This window comes from Pseudophryne corroboree, chromosome 7 (genome assembly GCF_028390025.1).
Source record: "Pseudophryne corroboree isolate aPseCor3 chromosome 7, aPseCor3.hap2, whole genome shotgun sequence".
NCBI classification, from domain to species: domain Eukaryota; kingdom Metazoa; phylum Chordata; class Amphibia; order Anura; family Myobatrachidae; genus Pseudophryne; species Pseudophryne corroboree.
This window is the reverse complement of record NC_086450.1, coordinates 341,183,178-341,206,430: the sequence shown is the minus strand read 5'-3', so window position 1 is coordinate 341,206,430 and position 23,253 is coordinate 341,183,178. Positions and strand designations below refer to the sequence as shown.

The window sequence follows — 23,253 nt, the reverse complement described above, 5'->3', positions numbered from 1 at the left end:
ATGTCTTTTACTTTGGGTTAAAGGGTCATACTGAACTTTATATAATACTAATAAGTATCACACTTTACAAATGGTCTAGAAATAAAAAACAACATCAATCTTTTGATGTGGAAGTCTACAGGATGCAGCTGTAACTGCCTACCTTGTCGCAATGGATGTAATAGTAATGGTCCTTGTGATAAATTGCCTTAAACATCCGCTGGAGTTGTCGAGAGGCTCTGCCATGGACAACCAAAACAAAGACTATCCTTACTGGGTTGGCCACCATGTACTCAATGGAGTCTTCATCCCACTGAACGTTGTTGTTCGCCTTTCCTGATTAAAGAAAAGGAAAACACAGTTAATTGGTTGCAACTCTATAGTTTAGATACAATACATGTGTTTTGCAGGATAAACTTTACTGCATTTCAGTCAACAAAAGAAACAGACAAAAGAAACAGACATCATAATGATGTGACATTAAGGCCGGGTACACGCATGAACGATCCTGGCACAATGTTGTTTCCGGGCAAATCGGAACAACATACTGTCTAGACGTACAGTGTGTAAGGCCAATTGTGAGCTCTCATGTGTCAAACATAATTTCTTCTGGTTGGCTGTGCTGCACGGCCAACCAGAAAATATTGTGCATGATGCCATGCTGCATTCCATGGTACATCATGCCGTCATACCACTGCATCCTGCAATGTGTACACGCAGCATTATAAATCGTCTCGACGGCTGTCGGATAGGCCGGGAACACATGGTCCTGATGTGTACCCGGCCAAACTGCTGCAACCAACCACTGGCAGAAAGGACAAGCAGAACACGCCACTGGAACATGCAGTAGTAACATACTTGCAGGCAGCCAGTGTCAGACTGAGGCATGAAGGGCCCAACCGGAGAATGCAGTGGTAGTAGCCCATGTGTAGGTGTGTAGCCAGTCTCCAGAGGTGGTGCGGCCAGACACTACAGAGGTTTGACTAAAGATTAGAGAGGGCATGGTCTGGTGTAGGGGAGGATGTGCATGTTGCCAGATACTGTAGCTGCTTGGCAATTGCACTTGTGGAATGGAGAGCACAAGCTGAAATCTTCAGTTCAACTAATACAAAAACAAACGAAATTATATAAATATATAAAACAATATTTTTATATTTCCACTATTAAAAAAAAAAGCATAAGTCTAAAAATAAAGCTGTAAAGTAATTTTTAATTTGAAATGTCACTGAGAGAAGGCGATAAGCATACAAGGATTGTGCGGTACTTGAACTGTCAAAACCTTTGTTAAATAGGCTTCCCAAGGCTTTGCATCAATTAAAAAAAGGCATCCTTGTAAAGGTCACTTAAATGTTTTGAATACATAAAACAATGAATGAACGTAACGTGTATATATTTTAATCATTAATGCTTTTATTTTTAGACGCATCACAACAATCTTACAGTATGTCATTATAACCCAATGCTGTCTCATGGATCATGGTAACTGTCTATTAGGTTTCTTCTCTGATACTAGCACAGTATTTATATACAGATGTGCATGGACCCCTGTGTTATGGTTTTGGTTCTAGTTCATCGTGTTTTGGTAAAACCACCCTCAAGTGTTTTGGGGCCTAATTTAGGCCTAATCGTAGATGTGTGAAAACAATACACATCTACGATTAAATTCTTTGACATGCGGGGGAACGCCCAGCACAGGGCAAGTCCACCCCGCATGCCGGATCCAGACAGGGCAAGTCCACCCCGCATGCCTGATCCAGCCCCCCCCTTTTCCCGCAGTGATGCAAAGCATCGCCTAGCTGCGAAGGCAGACAGCTACCCGGCATGTTATGTGTTGCAGCGGCTGCGTGCCGCCATGACTTGCCCCAGCAACGGTCCAGACACACCACCGTTGTCCGGACCGGGCCCCTTAAATGGAGTGTTGACGCCCACAAAAGGCGGCAGCAACGCCCCATTCCCGCCCCCCTCCAGGTCTTAAACTGCGTTCTGAAGAGAACTCAGTTTAGGACCTTGCTCGTGCACAAATGTGCAAAAATTGCTTTTTAGATTACAAGCTCTCAAGAGCAGGGACTTCTTTCCTTATGTGCCTTTCCTTTTCTTACTTACACTCTTATACTTCATACTCCCTTTGATGGCACCTAAACCCTGGTTATCTATACCTCTTCTATATTGTCTTGAAGTGTAAATGCTGTTTTCTTGTTTGCTCATTTAATTGTGTACTGTGTAATGGCTGCTGTGGATCCCTTGTGGCGCCATATAAATAAAGGAAAATAATAATAGCGATTTTTGCACATCAGCGACAGGGTCTGAATTAGGCCCTTCGTTCGGATTCGGTTTTTAGTTTGGTTAAAAAAAGAGAATGAAATTGACACAAAAACAGCTAAAATCAGGTAATTTTTGCGATCCAAAACCCGAATTTTGGATTTAAATTTTGAATTACAAACTGCAGGAAGATCCAAACTGGGACTTGGGGCCTAATTCAGACCTGATCGCAGCAGCAAAATGTTTCTCTAATGGGCAAAACCATGGGGGTAATTCCAAGTTGATCGCAGCAGGATTTTTGTTAGCAATTGGGCAAAACCATGTGCACTGCAGGGGAGGCAGATATAACATGTGCAGAGAGTGTTAGATTTGGGTGGGGTGTGTTCAATCTGCAATCTAATTTGCAGTGTAAACATAAAGCAGCCAGTATTTACCCTGCACAGAAATAAAATAACCCACCCAAATCTAACTCTCTCTGCACATGTTATATCTGCCTCCCCTGCAGTGCACATGGTTTTGCCCAATTGCTATCAAAAATCCTGCTGCGATCAACTTGGAATTACCCCCCATGTGTACTGCAGGTAGAGCAGATATAAGATGTGCAGAGAGAGTTGGGTGGGGTGTGTTCAAACTGAAATCTAAATTGCAGTGTAAAAGTAAAGCAGCCAGTATTTACCCTGCACAGAAACAAAATAACCCACCCAAATCTATCTGTCTGTACATGTTATATCTGCCACATCTGCAGTGCACATGGTTTTGCACATTAGAGAAAGAGTTTGCTGCTGCGATCAGGTTTGAATTAGGCCCTTGGTGCAGACCGAATCTCCTCGAGAGATCCGGACTAGGGGGGTGACTCCGTGTTGATCGTAGTCCTGCAAAATTTTGCAGGGCTACGAACATGACAACAGACATGCGGGGGGACGCCCAGCACAGTGCTATACCGCCCCGCATGTCAGTGATGCCCCCCCCCCCCTCGCAGAAGTGCAAAAGCATCGCACAGTGGCGATGCTTTTGCACTTTAGGAGTAGCTCCCGGCCAGCGCAGCTTTAGCAACTCGTTGCTCCCTGGCCCACCCCCCGCACGGTCCGGCCACGCCTGCGTTGGCCGGACCACACCCACGTACCAGTGTTTGCCCCCCCTCAACGACCGCCTCTGCCTGTCAATTAGGCAGAGGCGATCGTAGCTCAGTGCCGGCCATCTGGCATGCGCCGGCGCTCTGCAGCGCTGGCACAGTTCTGACCTGATCGCTGCGCTGCTATAAACTGCAGCGTGCGATCGGGTCAGAATGACGCCCTAGGTTTTGGTTTGGTTGAGATCAACAAAATTCAGGTAGATTCGGATTTCTAGAGAACCAAACCACATATCTCCCCGCAAAAAAACAAACTATTAAATAGTTTATAGAAAATGTTTAATAGTTTCTTCTTTCTTTTTATTCACTACTTGATTTATCTTCCTTCTCCATGGAACAGTGTTTGAAATAAAAAATAAAAATAAAAAAAAAATAACTATGCAAGAAAAACCTGAGAAGAAACCGTTTTTAATTGACTATTTAAACAAAACTTCTTATATTTGTTTCCTAGCCCTGTCTCAGTTACGCAATATAATGGGAAAATCAACAATGGAAAGTCTTGTTGCTTCCTGAGAAATAGAAACATGTAATAGTGGTACAGGAATATATAATAAGATTTTACTTACCGGTTAATCTATTTCTCGTAGTCCGTAGTGGATGCTGGGAACTCCGTAAGGACCATGGGGAATAGACGGGCTCCGCAGGAGACTGGGCACTCTAAAAGAAAGATTAGGTACTATCTAGTGTGCACTGGCTCCTCCCACCATGACCCTCCTCCAGACCTCAGTTAGGATACTGTGCCCGGAAGAGCTGACACAATAAGGAAGGATTTTGAATCCCGGGTAAGACTCATACCAGCCACACCAATCACACCGTATAACTCGTGATACTATACCCAGTTAACAGTATGAAATATAACTGAGCCTCTCAACAGATGGCTCAACAATAACCCTTAGTTAGGCAATAACTACATACAAGTATTGCAGACAATCCGCACTTGGGATGGGCGCCCAGCATCCACTACGGACTACGAGAAATAGATTTACCGGTGAGTAAAATCTTATTTTCTCTGACGTCCTAGTGGATGCTGGGAACTCCGTAAGGACCATGGGGATTATACCAAAGCTCCCAAACGGGCGGGAGAGTGCGGATGACTCTGCAGCACCTAATGAGAGAACTCAAGGTCCTCCTCAGCCAGGGTATCAAATTTGTAGAATTTAGCAAACGTGTTTGCCCCTGACCAAGTTGCAGCTCGGCAAAGTTGTAAAGCGGAGACCCCTCGGGCAGCCGCCCAAGATGAGCCCACTTTCCTCGTGGAATGGGCTTTTACTGATTTAGGATGCGGCAATCCAGCCGCAGAATGCTCCAGCTGAATTGTGCTACAAATTCAGCGAGCAATAGTCTGCTTAGAAGCAGGAGCACCTATTTTGTTGGGTGCCTACAGGATAAAAAGCGAGTCAGTTTTCCTGACTCCAGCCGTCCTGGAAATATAAATTTTTAAGGCCCTGACTACGTCCAGTAACTTGGAATCTTCCAAGTCCCTAGTAGCCGCAGGCACTACAATAGGTTGGTTCAAGTGAAAAGCTGATACCACCTTAGGGAGAAACTGGGGACGAGTCCTCAATTTTGACCTATCCATATGGAAAATCAGATAAGGGCTTTTACATGACAAAGCCGCCCATTCTGACACACGCCTGGCCGAAGCCAAGGCCAATAACATGACCACTTTCCACGTGAGATATTTCAAATCCACAGTTTTAAGTGGCTCAAACCAATGTGATTTTAGGAAACTCAACACCACGTTGAGATCCCAAGGTGCCACAGGAGGCACAAAAGGGGGCTGAATATGTAGCACTCCCTTTACAAATGTCTGAACTCCAGGCAGTGAAGCCAGTTCTTTCTGGAAGAAAATCGACAGAGCCGAAATCTGGACCTTAATGGAACCCAATTTTAGACCCATAGTCACTCCTGACTGTAGGAAGTGCAGAAAACGACCCAGCTGAAATTCCTCTGTTGGGGCCTTCCTGGCCTCACACCACGCAACATATTTTCGCCAAATACGGTGATAATGGTTTGCGGTTACTTCTTTCCTGGCTTTTATCAGCGTAGGAGTTACTTCCTCCGGAATGCCCTTTTCCTTTAGGATCCGGAATTCAACCGCCATGCCGTCAAACGCAGCCGCGGTAAGTCTTGGAACAGACAGGGCCCCTGCTGTAGCAGATCCTGTCTGAGCGGTAGAGGCCATGGGTCCTCTGATATCATTTCTTGAAGTTCTGGGTACCAAGCTCTTCTTGGCCCATCCGGAAACACGAGTATCGTTCTTACTCCTCGTTTTCTTATTATTCTCAGTACCTTTGGTATGAGAGGCAGAGGAGGGAATACATAAACCGACTGTTACACCCACGGTGTCACTAGAGCGTCCACAGCTATTGCCTGAGGGTCCCTTGACCTGGCGCAATATCTAGTTTTTTGTTTAGGTGGGACGCCATCATGTCCACCTGTGGCCTTTCCCAACGGTTTACCAACAGTTGGAAGACTTCTGGATGAAGTCCCCACTCTCCCGGGTGTAGGTCGTGTCTGCTGAGGAAGTCTGCTTCCCAGTTGTCCACTCCCGGAATGAACACTGCTGACAGTGCTAAGACGTGATTTTCCGCCCATCGGAGAATCCTTGTGGCTTCTGCCATCGCCATCCTGCTTCTTGTGCCGCCCTGTCGGTTTACATGGGCGACTGCCGTGACGTTGTCTGATTGGATAAGTACCGGCTGGTTTTGAAGCAGAGGCCTTGCCAGACTTAGGGCATTGTAAATGGCCCTCAGTTCCAGAATATTTATGTGTAGGGACGACTCCTGACTTGACCAAAGTCCTTGGAAATTTCTTCCCTGTGTGACTGCCCCCCAGCCTCGAAGGCTGGCATCCGTGGTTACCAGGACCCAGTCCTGTATGCCGAATCTGCGGCCCTCTTGAAGATGAGCACTCTGCAGCCACCACAGTAGAGATACCCTGGTCCTTGGAGACAGGGTTATCAGCCGATGCATCTGAAGATGCGATCCCGACCACTTGTCCAAGAGGTCCCACTGAAAGGTTCTTGCATGGAACCTGCCGAATGGAATTTTGCTTCGTACGAAGCTACCATTTTCCCAGGACTCGTGTGCAGTGATGCACCGATACCTGTTTTGGTTTCAGGAGGTCTCTGACTAGAGATGACAGCTCCTTGGCTTTCTCCTGCGGAAGAAACACTTTTTTCTGTTCTGTGTCCAGAACCATCCCCAGGAACAGTAGGCGTGTGGTAGGAACCAGCTGTGACTTTGGAATGTATAGAATCCATCCGTGCTGTTGTAGCACTTCCCGAGATAGTGCTACTCCGACCAACAACTGCTCCTTGGACCTCGCCTTTATAAGGAGATCGTCCAAGTACGGGATAATTAAAACTCCCTTTTTTCGAAGGAGTATCATCATTTCTGCCATTACCTTGGTAAAGACCCTCGGTGCCGTGGACAGTCCAAACGGCAGTGTTTGGAATTGGTAATGGCAATCCTGTACCACAAATCTGAGGTACTCCTGGTGAGGATGGTAAATGGGGACATGTAGGTAAGCATCCTTGATGTCCAGGGATACCATGTAATCCCCCTCCTCCAGGCTTGCAATAACCGCCCTGAGCGATTCCATCTTGAACTTGAATTTTTTTATGTATGTGTTCAAGGATTTCAAATTTAAAATGGGTCTCACCGAACCGTCTGGTTTCGGTACCACAAACAGTGTGGAATAGTAACCCCGTCCTTGTTGAAGTAGGGGCACCTTGACTATCACCTGCTGGGAATACAGCTTGTGAATTGCCTCTAGCACAGCCTCCCTGCCTGAGGGAGTTGTCGGCAAGGCAGATTTGAGGAAACGGCGGGGGGGGGGGGGAGACGCCTCGAATTCCAGCTTGTACCCCTGAGATACTACTTGAAGGATCCAGGGATCCACCTGTGAGCGAGCCCACTGATCGCTGAAATTTTTGAGGCGGCCCCCCACCGTACCTGGCTACGCCTGTGGAGCCCCCGCGTCATGCGGTGGACTCAGAGGAAGCGGGGGAAGAATTTTGATTCTGGGAACTGGCTGACTGGTGCAGCTTTTTCCCTCTTCCCTCGTCTCTGTGCAGAAAGGAAGCGCCTTTGACCCGCTTGCTTTTCTGAAGCCGAAAGGACTGTACCTGATAATACAGTGCTTTCTTAGGCTGTGAGGAAACCTGAGGTTGTTGCTGTGGATACGAGGTCCCAGAGACCATCCCCAAACAATTCCTCACCCTTATAAGGCTCTATGTGCCTTTAAAGTCAGCATCACCTGTCCAGTGTCGGGTCTCTAATACCCTCCTGACAGAATGGACATTGCATTAATTCTGGATGCCAGCCGGCAAAATATCCCTCTGTGCATCCCTCATATATAAGACAACGTCTTTAATATGCTCTTATGTTCGCAAAATAGTATCCCTGTTTGACAGGGTCACAGACCACGCTGCAGCAGCACTATCTGCAGGTCTCAGTCTAGTACCTGAGTGTGTAAATACAGACTTCAGGATAGCCTCCTGCTTTTTATCAGCAGGTACCTTCAAAGTGGCCGTATCCTAAGACGGCAGTGCCACCTTTTTTGACAAACGTGTGAGCGCCTTATCCACCCTAGGGGATATCTCCCAGCGTAACTTATCCTCTGGCGGGAAAGGGTACGCCATCAGTAACTTTTTAGAAATTACCAGTTTCTTATCGGGGGAACCCACGCTTTTTCACACTTCATTCACTCATTTGATGGGGGAACAAAACACTGCCTGCTTTTTCTCCCCACACATAAAACCCTTTGTTTTTAGTGGTACTTGGGTTAATGTCAGAAATGTGTAACACATTTTATATTGCCGGGATCATGTAACGGATGTTCCTAGTGGATTGTGTATATGTCTCAACCTCGTCGACACTGGAGTCAGACTCCGTGTCGACATCTGTGTCTGCCATCTGAGGGAGCGGGCGTTTTTGAGCCCCTGATGGCCTTTGAGACGCCTGGGCAGGCGCGGGCTGAGAAGCCGGCTGTCCCACAGCTGTTACGTCATCCAGCCTTTTATGTAAGGAGTTGACACTGTCGGTTTATACCTTCCACCTATCCATCCACTCTGGTGTCGGCCCCACAGGGGGCGACATCACATTTATCGGCATCTGCTCTGCCACCACATAAGCCTCCTCATCAAACATGTCGACACAGCCGTACCGACACACCGCACACACACAGGGAATGCTCTGACTGAGGACAGGACCCCACACAGCCCTTTGGGGAGACAGAGAGAGAGTATGCCAGCACACACCAGAGCGCTATATAATTTAGGGATTAACACTATATTGAGTGAATTTTTCCCAATAGCTGCTTGTATATTCAATATTGCGCCTAAATTTAGTGCCCCCCCTCTCTTTTTAACCCTTTGAGCCTGCAAACTACAGGGGAGAGCCTGGGGAGCTGTCTTCCAGCTGCACTGTGAAGAGAAAATGGCGCCAGTGTGCTGAGGGAGATAGCTCCGCCCCTTTTTTGCGGACTTTTCTCCCGCTTTTTTATGAATTCTGGCAGGGGTATTTATCACATATATAGCCTCTGGGGCTATATATTGTGATATATTTGCCAGCCAAGGTGTTTTTATTGCTGCTCAGGGCGCCCCCCCCCCCGCGCCCTGCACCCTCAGTGACCGGAGTGTGAAGTGTGTATGAGGAGCAATGGCGCACAGCTGCAGTGCTGTGCGCTACCTTGGTGAAGACTGATGTCTTCTGCCGCCGATTTTCCGGACCTCTTCTTGCTTCTGTCTCTGTAAGGGGGACGGCGGCGCGGCTCCGGGAACGAACACCAAGGCCAGTTCCATGCGGTCGATCCCTCTGGAGCTAATGGTGTCCAGTAGCCTAAGAAGCCCAAGCTAGCAGCAAGCAGGTAGGTTCGCTTCTTCTCCCCTTAGTCCCTCGATGCCGTGAGCCTGTTGCCAGCAGGTCTCACTGTAAAATAAAAAACCTAAAATAAACTTTCTTTCTAGGAGCTCAGGAGAGCCCCTAGTGTGCATCCAGCTCGGCCGGGCACAGAAATCTAACTGAGGTCTGGAGGATGGTCATGGTGGGAGGAGCCAGTGCACACCAGATAGTACCTAATCTTTCTTTTAGAGTGCCCAGTCTCCTGCGGAGCCCGTCTATTCCCCATGGTCCTTACGGAGTTCCCAGCATCCACTAGGACATCAGAGAAATGTACTAATTGTCAGAGCGAGGCAACGAGAAAACAAAACGTAAAATATAGAACCATACGCTAAAAGTGTTGAATGGTGGGTAAGAGGATATGCTCAATCTGAATTAAAGAGCACCTGCTGTCAGGGATGAAATCTACACAGTCATACATAACGTATCGGTTACTTTCACATCTCCAAATGTAAAACATCTGCAAGTTATAGGATACAGTAGCACAGTTTTAGTTAGGTCCAAAATAAGTGTTTGTCTCAGTCACTCTAATAAGCATGCCTGAATAGGCATATAGGCATATGGAAATAACAGGACCCTTTCAAGACTATAATCCTTGTTGTCTTTGATAAGAAGATTCTATGCCGACGGCAATTTAGTTTCTTTTTCTATTTTAAGATTATGGGAAAAAATGATTAAAAAAAAGCAATGCATTCACGAAACCAACCCTGAACATCATACAGTATATCTCTATGTAGTTTTGTCTACAACGATTTCAATAAAGAAGTGAAATTGAATTGTGGAAAGTACATCGCCTCAATCATAAAACTGTAGCATGGCTCTATCAATATGACCAGCCCCCCAAAAAGTGAGCTTACAATGAATCACCAGTCTAAGAGATGCAGCTGAGGGCTAGAAGGAATAGTCATGGATTATTGCTTTTACTGTGCTGTCGTGTTCCAAGTCTGGCGCATAATCAACTTTATCACTATCAGCTACCAGAATATTGGCCAGCTTCTAAAGAAAGCACTAGAGCCCAGATTTATCAAGCCTTGGAGAGTGCACAGTGATAAAGTACCAGCCAATCAGCTCCTGTCATTTTTCAAACACAGCCTGTGACATGGAAGTTAGGAGCTGATTGGTTGGTACTTTTTCACTGTGCTATTTATCACTCTCCAAGGCTTGATAAATTGGGGCCTAAGTTAGCATGACTGAAGCAGAATCATACTTGCCTATGCTCCCGACATGTCGGTAAGTTTCCCAAATATTGATGAGATAACTTGTGTTCATGGGAGAGTAGCCCACCCTCCTGATGGGGCTTGACGACACAATTCACTGTGATTCCTGTCACAAATCCCATCTCCCGCTGTGTGATGGCACAAATTGCGTACACTGAAGTAGGAGCCATGTCCATGATGATGAGATTGCATTGCCACACCAACCATACCAGAACACTGGACCTTCCGCAGGGATGGGTGCACTGTTTATGGAAAATATATGATCTTTATAAAAATATACTGTAGGATGAGACCTGACTCCTACCAGCTTTGGTCTGGTAAAAAAAAAACATGTCCTTTTGCAGAATGATAATGGCCATACATGCAAGGAACATTGATCAATAATTAATTCCATAAAACAAAATGTCATTTCTGCATTGCTCACTGGTGTGCCTCTTCCATATGTCCATGGCAACACCTCTACTCCCATCCAACTCCTCCCTCTGCCTGCGCAAACTTCAGGACACTGCACTATAAACCTTTGCACCAGAGCCGAAATCTAGGTGCATTTGTGCAAACTGAGATGCACAGTGAGTATAAAGCTTTATTACCTTTTCTAAAAGATCTGCAAAGTTTGCAGCTCCATCTAAGAATATCCCACCAGGTAAAATTGTATGTGTAAAATAGCAAAATGTGTTCATTTTGGATGCAATGACAGTATCACCATTCCACTAATAAGGGTCAGTATACTTTAGAACAATTTATAAAACAAAATCAGAATAAAATCATCTGTATAAGGTCAAGCCACTACCAAGGATCTACTCAACCACAACCCCTATCCAGTACATTTTCCCAAAGCTATACCATGTCCACTTTAGGGGTTGGAAAGTTGATATTGATTACACAAAAATGGGACTTTTGCAGTGTTCTCAAACTGTGTGCCTAAGCACCCTGGGGTGCTTCAGGGCAATTGCAGGGGTGCCGTGGAATGGTGGTCCAGGACCAATTCAAATTATTTTATGATTTATTATTCTTCAAGAAACTACCCTTGCTGGCCTAATTTTTATTTGAACACTGGTTCTGTGAGAATCACGTCATTTACCCCACGTTCGTTGCATTACATCATGAAGGGGCGGTTGCAAAATTCTAAAGCCTCGCCCCCTGCACATCAAGCAGTCCAGGCCTGACAATTTTTTTTTAAATGGCCAACATGTAGAGATTAAGATATGCATAGGCGGGCAAGAAATATATGGAATGGGCAGCGCTACAGTTGAAGTGATTGAAATAAACAATATTAAAATTCTTTATCAATTTATTAAAAAACAAGTAAACCAATTGATATTATTCTCTCCTCAGAATTAACTGGTAATAAAATGCATGCACCTTAATCAGTTCATACACATCTGTATATTTAGACCAATGAGTGTCTGTTCCTGAATGTATACCCAGGTAAGTCCACAAGTCCCTCAGAGGATTGCTCATAAATTAGCACAGTTCGGTTGTTAGATATTTACCGATCACCGTATTAGAGGTGGAAAGGCTTCCATGCGAATGATTCCATATTGGAAATTGATGTCCTCATTTGGATGGTGATTGCTGTAGTTGTCCTCTTTATGATGAACAGGGGGTTGGTGGTGGATCCAGGGTTGGTTTAGACACTGGATTGCGGTCTTGAAAAACTGAAGTGGTGCAGAAGGGGGGTTCTGACGCGTTTCACTGCTCCCCAAAAGATTGCAGCTTTATCAAAGGATAGGTGGGCACATGCTACCCAGACGAGCCTCCCACCTTTTTGGTACGACTTGATTACATGCCTTCACTGAGCGTAAGTGGTGGTTCCAGATTAGCACAAACTTGCCTACTGTCAGAATGACCCAGAGGGGCCTAAATTTTGGGAAGAGTAGACCATCCTCCCAGATAATGCTTCCGCCGCAGTGTATCAAAGCTTACCCAAATGTGCCCCCCCCCCACACACACACACAGTGGAGTGAATTGCGGTGCCATAATTATGCAAATAATGCTGCAATGACACTCATCCCTGAACTACTGGAATCTCTGAAATGTTGGCAAGTACAGTTTAGCATAAGTTACTGCTAATACCATTGAACACTCACATATACACTAAGGGGGACATTATTCCAAACTTCTAAAAAAAGGAAAAGATTCTACTGGACTCAAATTATTAAAGTGACAAACATTGGCTTATACAGGATTTCTAAATAAAGCACTGAGTATATTAGGATAGAGCATCTATTCAATAATAAACATCAACACACAGTAAAATTATAAGACACACATTTGATACACCCATACATTAACTTGAAGTACAGCATTTTATCAATTTGTGTCTTGTTTCACGTCATGTGTTCCAGCCATTGTCTGGGCTCATGTCTTGTATAAGAAAATCAACACGGCTGAGGGCATGCCATTGGCAGGGGCTTGTCCCTCTTTCCACCAAGAGCAATGGTTTGTGCTTCCATGCTATTCATCTCGCCCATGTTACTTGTGACCTTTCTGCACCACTTGCTTATTTTTGATAATGTGAATTGTAAGTGCTCTCTTACATCTCAGAGCAGGGAACACGTCCAGGATAACCCTGCTGTAGTTCTGCTGAACAAAGGATTGAATTACATCTGACACATCAGGCAACAAAATTAGATAGTAAGGTCAGTGGGTCAGAGTTCCCGAAATGTTCTCTTTACAGTGCACCTATACTGTCATGTGAGGACATAACAGAAATGGATCAATTAATACTAACCAATTTAAGAAGTGTCTCACATTTACTTGTGTAATGTGCAGACTTGTGTAGCCGAGAACTGGTGTTGAATATTCCCAATCACTATCAATGTCTGTGTCTAGAAAATCAGTATGGCAAGTGCAACATATTTGCTTTTAGAGGAAGATTTATAAAGTATTCTAATTAGGAGAAATGGAGGTATAGCTCAAAGCAAGCAATCAGATTCTAGCTATCATTTTATAACATGTACTTGATAAATGTTAGCTACGATATGATTGGTTGACATGGGATACATCTCCATTTGTCCTCTTTAGAAGATTTGATAATTATTCCCCTTTAAGATGACCATTCCACTTTAAGATGACCATACACCTTAACATTATATGTCCAGTCAGCCAACTAGTTGGTAGGAACGAAACCTGGTAATGTATGGGAGGACCTGAAAATCAACCATTTGCTCCCAAACATTGGAAAATGGCTAAAAACTGTCATTCAGACAAATTGGTTATATCCGCTTGATTTAACCAATTTGTCTGAACAACCTTTTTTTTTCAATTTCCTGGCATTTGGGATCAAATGGTTGACTGCACCCATTACCAAATTTTAATTCCAATCAGCCAACTAGTTGGATGGTTTGACAGCTAATCTTAAAGTGTATGGCCAGCTTTAGTCTTCATGCAGAAAATAAAGATTTATTTTTAAATACGGTAATAAACCACATTCCTGTTTATTAACAAAAGCAGTTTTACATCCTATGTAATGTGTTGCCCAAAGACTCAAGGGGATGGTTTAACGTAGCTCAATATAGAAGATATTTAGGGTAGAATTTATTAAATGTTAAAAAAAAAAAAGTAAATGTGGAGGTGTTGTAGCAAGCAATTATTTATCTAGTGCATTATATAAACCGACAGATAGAATATGGTTGGTTGCTAGGGGCAACGCCATCACTTTTCCTTTATTGAAGTTTTTTGCATCACATTTCTGGTAACTTTTCAACATTTGAATAAAAAACATGAACCAGTTAATCTAAGCAGCAGCAAAGCTGAACCAGAGCAGGGCATCCTTGTAGCTTTTACTGTGCACGAGTCATAAAGTAGACTGACATGATTAATCAAACCTTTACATTCACCAAAGAGAAAGCCTTCGGGAAGATACCATAGGAAACAGTCAAATATCTTAACAATTATCTCCACTTTTTTTTTTTTTTAAATTATATCTTAAAACTGCTAATAAGATGATTTGCAGGTTTTATGATGCCTTCTGGTAACAATAATAAGCACTTATCGTAGTTGAACTAATCTACCTGTTTGAGAGTAGACTTTAGCTGATCTGTATCAACCCAGTTTAAAACAATGGTAATCTGAATTTGCATTTAGTTCAGTGCCTTGTTAAACAAAAACAGGGATATAATCAGGCTTGCCTACCCTCCCGCATTTAGCGGGAGGCTCCCGAGTTTTACATGAGCCTCCCACTGCCCCGCAAACCTTGCCAGCCCCCCCGGATTTTTAGAGTCCTTACCGATAATCAGTACTGCGCATGAGCAAGTCCGGAGAGGCCAGGGGGCGGGGCCTGCACGGGAGACTTCATGGCCGGCCACCGCAGTGTTGTGTGTATGTAGCATCGGCACACTGAACACTGAAAAGCCATCTCAAACAGGGGTGTGCTTCCCTGTGGCTGGCCCCTCCCACCACACTCAGAGGGCTGACTGCGTGTATCAGCCCAGCAGCAGCAGCTCTCCTCTGTCTCTGCTCCTCGGCTCTCACTGCTGCCTTCCCACACTGTCCTGGACCAGGGGCCTCCAGTCCACTAGCCAAGTGAATGCTGTATGTAATGGGGGGAATGTAATGTGGAACTGACTGGGTGTAATATGAGAAAGGAGGATGCTGTGTATAAAGTTATATAATCTGGTACTGGGTGTAATATGGGGGAAGGGGTCTGTGTATGCTGTGTGTAATACTAATATGGCACTGTGGGTAATGTGTGTGTGTGTGTGGGGAAGGGGGGTTTATAATGTAATGTACTGGGTGTAATATGGGGGAAGCGTCTGTGTATGCTGTGTGTTATACTAATATGGTACTGTGGGTAATATGGGGGTATAATGTAATGTACTGGGTGTAATATGGGGTAGTGGGTTGTGTATGATGTGGTTCTTGGTGTAATATGGGTGGTTTGTGTATAATATGGGGAGGGGGTGTGTGTATAATGTAATATAGTAAGGTACTGTGTGTAGTAAGTGGGAGGGGGCTGTGTATAATGCAATGTATTATGGTGCTGTGTGTAATATGTATGTGGGTGTAGTGTGTGTGTGTGTGTGTGTGTGTGTGTGTGTGTGTGTGTGTGTGTGTGTAATATATATACACATACACACACACATACAGTGCTTGAAGTGGCCCGGTATACACCGGTATGGCATACCGGCACTTCGAGCACTGACTGAAGACCCCTGCCGCCGCATTTTTTCAAATTCGTCACTATTCACGCACTAATTGGATCACTCCTGATTGGCTGCCGGACCGTGTCAGATTTGAAATAGCGGCGGACCGGAGCCGGACTGAAGGCTGTTGACCACAGCCGCCTCCTCTGCACTGCAGCCCACAGCCGCCTCCTTCGCAATGCCACCGCCGCCCACAGATTCCTCCTCCACACTGCCGCCAACCACAGCCTCCTCATCCTCCGCACCGCCGACCACAGCCTCCTCCGCACCGCCGCTGCTCATTAGGTAATCTTGCACTGCTGCCTTTCTCTCTCCCTACTATATGTCCTTGCTGTCCCTCTCTCTGTCACTTTCCCTGTCCCTCTGTCACACTCCCTGTCCCTATGTCCCTGCTGTCACTCTCCCTGTCCATATCTCCCTATTGTCGTTCTCCCTGTCCCTGCTGTCATTCCCTGTCCCTGCCGTCACTCTCCCTGTCTCTGAATTTTGGCTCATTCCATGTGGCATAATATGAATTTTGTCCCATTACGTGTGAATTGTGGCTCATACTGTGTAGCATAATGTGAATTGTGGTTCATACTGTGTGGCATGTGAATTTTGTCCCATTACGTGTGTTTTGTGGCTCATACTGTGTAGCATAATGTGAATTTTGGCTCATACCGTGTGGTGTAATGTGTATCTAGGCTCATAGCGTGTGTGGCATGGGTGTAGTATGTTTTGCTGGCAGTCGGGCTCCTGGCGACCAGCATACCGGCGCTGGAATCCTGACCGCCTGCATACCGACAGCTGGGCGAGCGCAAATGAGCTCCGCTATCTATTCTCCCTCCAGGGGGGGTTGTGGACCCCCAAGAGGGAAAAAAGTTGTCGGTATGCCGGCGGTCGGGATTCCGGCGCCGGTATGATGGTCGTGTCAGGAATCGACTTACCGCTGTTATGTCTGTCCGCCGGAGCGGACTCCGTCCGGGGTCACTGCATGTTGCTGTCACCTGTCACCCTGCTCGTGGATACCATCTCAGGCCTGGGAGCGCCCCTGGAGTCAACGGGCGTGTGGGCGCGCCGCGTCCCAGCCGGGCCACGTCATGGGCGCCGCCATGACAGTTTTCCCCAGTGTAAGTGCGGCAGCCAATCCGGAGCTTGGCCGCACCTCCTCGTCTCACTCCAGCCAATACCTGCCGGTCAGGGGGTATATCAGGAGCTGCAGGGTGAGTCAGAGGTTGTCCTGAACTTTGTGTCACTCCTGCGACCCGTGTGTCTGGACCTGTTCTCCTGATCCTCCGTGTTCCTGGATATTCTCCTGATCCTCCGTGTTCCTGGATATTCTTCTGTACCTGTTACTTCCGTGGAACTACAAGTACCAGCACCAGCAATACCTTTCTGGCTTCACACCTTCTACACCTGCAGTGTGCTCCAGCCTACAGCAGTAGAGACTCCCTCTCCAGGTGCATTCCGTCATCTCACCTGTGATTCAGCCTGCATGCTGATTGTGCACTTCCAACAGCACAGTGAACATTACCATCCAGTCTCCTGCATTGCTACCAGGTTTGCTACCATTATTCCACCTCTGCTGGCTCCACGTTTTAATTACTCTGGTTCCATTTCTGCATTACAAACTCTGCCATAGACTTTCAGTTTCAAACTATATTATATCATTGCCATTACCATTGCCGTTACCATTGTCATTTCCATTGCATTCGTTTGTTTTACTTTCTGCTGCATTATTATCTGGACTTTCTGTTATTAATAAATCTACATTGTGCACATGCGCAGAAACCCAATACTGCCTCCTCACTTCATTCCACCTACCTCCACTGACCCACTAGCGCCCCCTCCGGGGACACAAACTAAACCGACTCTGACAGGTCGTTGGGAGCCCAGCCGCTGGCAACCTGAAGACCACCCCTGCGGCATATGTGAATTTTGGTTCATACTGTGTGGTGTATATGAATTTTGGCTCATACCATTTGGTATAATGTGAATTTTAGCTCATTTAGTGTTCTCTAATGTGAATTTCGTCTCATACTGGGGCAGATGTATTAACCTGGAAAAGGCATAAGGAAGTGATAAACCAGTCATATGTGCAAGGTGATAAAGGCAGCAGCCAATCAAATCCTAACTGTTTATTTACATATTGGAGCTGATTGGCTGGTGCCTTTATCACCTTGCACATATCACTGGTTTATCACTTCCTTATGCCTTCTCCAGGTTAATACATCTGCCCCAGTGTGTGGTATAATGTATAAGGGGCACCAGTACTAGATAGTATAAGGGGTCCTACTGTTGTGGTGTATAAGGGGTATATGGTGTGGTAAACTACACTTAAGTACATGCCCCTTTTGCGTGGCCACACTCCCTTTTCTGGAGCGCGCACATAGTTGCAACCTTCACTTTTCCATACCCCCTCTTCAAAACTTCCACTTCAACTACTGTGTGTGTAATATATATATATATATATATATATATATATATATATATATATCCCAAATGGGACTGGCACTCTCCTGGCTGGCGTTCTGGTACCCCGGTGCCCTCTGTGGTAATAGCAATGCAGATGTCCAAGAAATAACAGCGGCACTCGAGGATTTAGGTGAAGTAATCAATTAGTATTCAAAAAGATGATTACATACAAGCCAACGTTTCGGGGCTTACATGCCCCTTTGTCAAGGTGTGTAACTGTGAAAAGTGAAGAAGCTTACCTTATATCCACGTGAGGTCCGAGTGCAGTGCGCGCGTGAGGGTGAAGCCGCCCGACTTCCGGTCGCGGCTCTGTGACGTGTGACGAGGTGCGCCTGTTGCCAAGGTAGCCGGAACGCTAAAGACATCAGCCGCGAATGGGCAGTGACCGGATAACAGTGCGCGTATCCATGGCAACAGGAGCCCTGCAGTGCTGAATGCTGTAAGAGGTGTATACGTGAGCTACCTGCTAGAAAAAATAAATAAAGTGAAATAAGTGAAAAAAGTGCGTTGTGCTCGCTGCCTAAGTACATGGGAACCATCACTACACCCTGGGGCACGGTGCGATCCGGGAGCCAAGGGATAAGTGGATGTGTCACAACCTGGTGGGGGCCAGACTTTGGTGGTGTGTCAAAAAACATTAAATGGCATATGAATAAGCCATAAAGGTGTAAATTTGAAGTCACAGCTATAATGAGTCAAACTCACAATGCCAATAAAGCTCTGATTGCAAAGTATGACCTGTCCCTACGTTTGACTGACGGCAAAGTCAGTATGCAACGGAGGCTGTACAAAAGGGACGGGTTTCCACCAGGTCTTGACCACCACTGGCTCGTGAGAGAAATGTGCGGATGAACACCTTGGGCTGTATGTGGATGGAAAGGTGACAAAATCATGTTGTACGGTACAGAAACACATTGTGGGGCTGATATGCTCCGGGCTTTGCGATGAAGGCTATAGAAAAATGTTCCATGAGAACTTCTCATTAAGTCCTCCCGGGCTGATGGTGCCCAATTCGAAGATCCATTTGGACTCAATGTGGAGTAATCTCCGGTCCCTGTCACCGCCTCTGATGTTACGGGGCACGTGGTCAATGATCTGATGTTTCAAGTCATTCAGAGAGTGACCCATCAGGGCGAAATGCCTTGCCACAGGTTGATCCGATGGTTTGCCTGATAAGGCCTGCTTGATCGCTGACCTGTGAAGGGCCATCCTCTCTCTGAGTGTTCTGATGGATTTGCCCACGTATGCTAGATGGCACGGGCAGGTGAGTATGTACACTATATGTGTAGTAGTGCACGTAACTACATGCCTGATCTGATACACTTTATCTTTGTGTGGGTACTTGAAGGAGGATCCTGTAGTCATATTGTTACAAGTGGTGCATTTGGGACACTTGTAGCATCCTGGGGCTTTCGAAAGGAACGTGGCAGGTCGTTGTATCGTACTTTGAAACCCCGTGATGTCGGAATGCACTATGGTGTCCCTAATGCTTTTACCCCTAGTGAAGCATAACATGGGCCGCTTCTTTCTGAACGTGGGGAGCTTTGTGTCCGAGGCTACTATGGGCCATAAGGCTCTGGTGGCTCTCTGTATGACCGGGCTTGCTGTATTAAACTGGTTCACGAATGGTAATACCGCTTGGTTCCTACGAGTCGTGGGTTTCAATAGTGTTGCTCTCGGAGTCTCCATGATTTCTTTCTTCTGTGCTTGGAGTCTTTGATGGTCGTAACCCCTTTGTATAAATTTATCAATTAAGGTGTCTAACTCCTGGTCTAGGGTAGAGCGGTCACTAATGATCCTGGAGACCCTGATCATCTGAGACCTCGGGAGCCCCTCTTTCAGGGGTCTGGGATGATGACTGTTTGCCTTAAGGAGAACATTTTTGTCGGTGGGCTTAGTGAACAAACTGGTAACTAGGGTTCCATCCTTGATTGTGATCTTGACATCCAGGTAGTTCACTGATTCATTACTGATATTATAGGTGTATTTGATTGTGGAGGGTCTGTTATTTGCCTCCTCTATCAGTCGTTCAAACCGTGCTTTGTCACCCGTCCAGAGTAAGAACAAGTCGTCAATGTATCTGACAAATAGCAAGATGTTTTGCGCTATATCTTCATTCTCAAAGAATGTATTGTGTTCCTCCTGGAACATGTATATATTCGCAAACGATGGGGAGACATTGCTCCCCATCGCACAACCTGTTCGCTGCTGGAAAAAAGCACCATTAAACAAAAAATAGTTCCTCTTTAAGGTAAAGGTGAGGAGTTGCATGAAAAGCCCTGTGTCGAGAGTGTCCATCTTTTCTTTGATGAGAAAATCATGCATAACTTGCAGGCCTTCACGGTGGGGTATGCTCGTGTAAAGGCTCTTTACATCAATCACACACATTAAAGTCCCCTGAGGTACCAGTCCTACGTTGTTGATCCGCTCCAGGAAACTGGTGGTATCCTTGATGTAATTGTGATGTTTGGTGATCAATGGTTGCAAAATGCCGTCTAGAAATATTGAGATGGGCTGACAGATGGAATCTCTTGCGGCTATGATTGGCCTGCCCGGCGGGGCTGTGGCGTTCTTGTGCATTTTAGGTACCACGAAGAAAAGGGGTACTCGTGGATTAGCCTGCTTGAGGGCTTCACACAGCTTAGCTGTAAGTAACTTCTCAGACTTCGCCCGGTCCAATAATAGCTCCAATTCATGTTGGTATTCGGCCGTGGGGTCGTATGTCAGAGCTTCATAAGTCTCCGGGTCGGCCAGTTGTCCCTCAATTTCTTTAATGTAGTCGGAGAGGTTAAGAATGACTAAACCCCCTCCCTTATCCGCTGGTCGGAAAATTACATCCCGGTATGCTCCCAGTTGCTTGAGGGCCACTTGCTCCGCCCTGGACAGATTCCAGTGAGTAGTGGGAGTCGCTGCTGTATACTTGGCGACTGAATCATCCAATAATCTAGTAAATGTTTGTATAGATGAGTTGGATGAAGGGGGATCGAACATTGATTTATGTCGGGTCTGGTAGAATTTCTCACAGAAGGAGACTTCTGAAGGATCTTGGAGATTGGAGTTCTGAAAGTGTTCCTGCAATCTCAGCTTCCTTGAGAAGCGGTGTAGGTCGATTTGCCACTGGAATTTATTGAATGGGTTGGTGGGTACGAAGGAGAGACCCTTCTCCAGAACTCTCAGTTCTATATCAGAGAAGGATCTGCTGGAAAGGTTGAAGACTAAGGATTCTTTTTGGCTGCTCGCGCTTTTAATTCGCGAACATTGCTTGCCCCTGCGGGTGGGCGCCCTCTTCTGCCTTGTTCTGCCGGGGTAACCGCTGGTGTCCCTAAAGGGACCGGTTGTGCCCTGGCTGACCCATCCGAGTCCAGAAAGACGCTTTCGCTATCACTGTTTGAAGTACCGGCAGTGAAGGATTTTTGCTCACGCCGTCTTCTCCAGCCTTGTCGGCCCCTGGCATTATAAGTGGTATTTTGTCCCCCCTCCGGACCTCCCATCAGCCATCTGTATACCTTGTTTAGGTCATAATCTTCTCTGACTATTTGTAGTTTGTTGCGCTTAAATTTGATTAAGTCTCTCCTGTAGTCTTCACATTGTTTTTGTAGCTTGTTAACAAGCTACAAAAACAATGTGAAGACTACAGGAGAGACTTAATCAAATTTAAGCGCAACAAACTACAAATAGTCAGAGAAGATTATGACCTAAACAAGGTATACAGATGGCTGATGGGAGGTCCGGAGGGGGGACAAAATACCACTTATAATGCCAGGGGCCGACAAGGCTGGAGAAGACGGCGTGAGCAAAAATCCTTCACTGCCGGTACTTCAAACAGTGATAGCGAAAGCGTCTTTCTGGACTCGGATGGGTCAGCCAGGGCACAACCGGTCCCTTTAGGGACACCAGCGGTTACCCCGGCAGAACAAGGCAGAAGAGGGCGCCCACCCGCAGGGGCAAGCAATGTTCGCGAATTAAAAGCGCGAGCAGCCAAAAAGAATCCTTAGTCTTCAACCTTTCCAGCAGATCCTTCTCTGATATAGAACTGAGAGTTCTGGAGAAGGGTCTCTCCTTCGTACCCACCAACCCATTCAATAAATTCCAGTGGCAAATCGACCTACACCGCTTCTCAAGGAAGCTGAGATTGCAGGAACACTTTCAGAACTCCAATCTCCAAGATCCTTCAGAAGTCTCCTTCTGTGAGAAATTCTACCAGACCCGACATAAATCAATGTTCGATCCCCCTTCATCCAACTCATCTATACAAACATTTACTAGATTATTGGATGATTCAGTCGCCAAGTATACAGCAGCGACTCCTACTACTCACTGGAATCTGTCCAGGGCGGAGCAAGTGGCCCTCAAGCAACTGGGAGCATACCGGGATGTAATTTTCCGACCAGCGGATAAGGGAGGGGGTTTAGTCATTCTTAACCTCTCCGACTACATTAAAGAAATTGAGGGACAACTGGCCGACCCGGAGACTTATGAAGCTCTGACATACGACCCCACGGCCGAATACCAACATGAATTGGAGCTATTATTGGACCGGGCGAAGTCTGAGAAGTTACTTACAGCTAAGCTGTGTGAAGCCCTCAAGCAGGCTAATCCACGAGTACCCCTTTTCTTCGTGGTACCTAAAATGCACAAGAACGCCACAGCCCCGCCGGGCAGGCCAATCATAGCCGCAAGAGATTCCATCTGTCAGCCCATCTCAATATTTCTAGACGGCATTTTGCAACCATTGATCACCAAACATCACAATTACATCAAGGATACCACCAGTTTCCTGGAGCGGATCAACAACGTAGGACTGGTACCTCAGGGGACTTTAATGTGTGTGATTGATGTAAAGAGCCTTTACACGAGCATACCCCACCGTGAAGGCCTGCAAGTTATGCATGATTTTCTCATCAAAGAAAAGATGGACACTCTCGACACAGGGCTTTTCATGCAACTCCTCACCTTTACCTTAAAGAGGAACTATTTTTTGTTTAATGGTGCTTTTTTCCAGCAGCGAACAGGTTGTGCGATGGGGAGCAATGTCTCCCCATCGTTTGCGAATATATACATGTTCCAGGAGGAACACAATACATTCTTTGAGAATGAAGATATAGCGCAAAACATCTTGCTATTTGTCAGATACATTGACGACTTGTTCTTACTCTGGACGG

General features: G+C 46.0%; 1 protein-coding gene across 2 annotated transcripts in view; it reads right to left on the bottom strand.

Moving 5' to 3' along the window:
• XYLT1 (xylosyltransferase 1) overlaps window positions 1-23,253 on the bottom strand; it is a 585,745-nt gene that overhangs the window by 153,454 nt on the left and 409,038 nt on the right. For both annotated transcript variants that reach the window (XM_063934388.1, XM_063934387.1), the window contains one exon: window positions 143-315. In XM_063934388.1, the coding sequence (XP_063790458.1) occupies window positions 143-315 (173 nt within the window). The remainder of the gene's footprint in view (window positions 1-142; window positions 316-23,253) is intronic.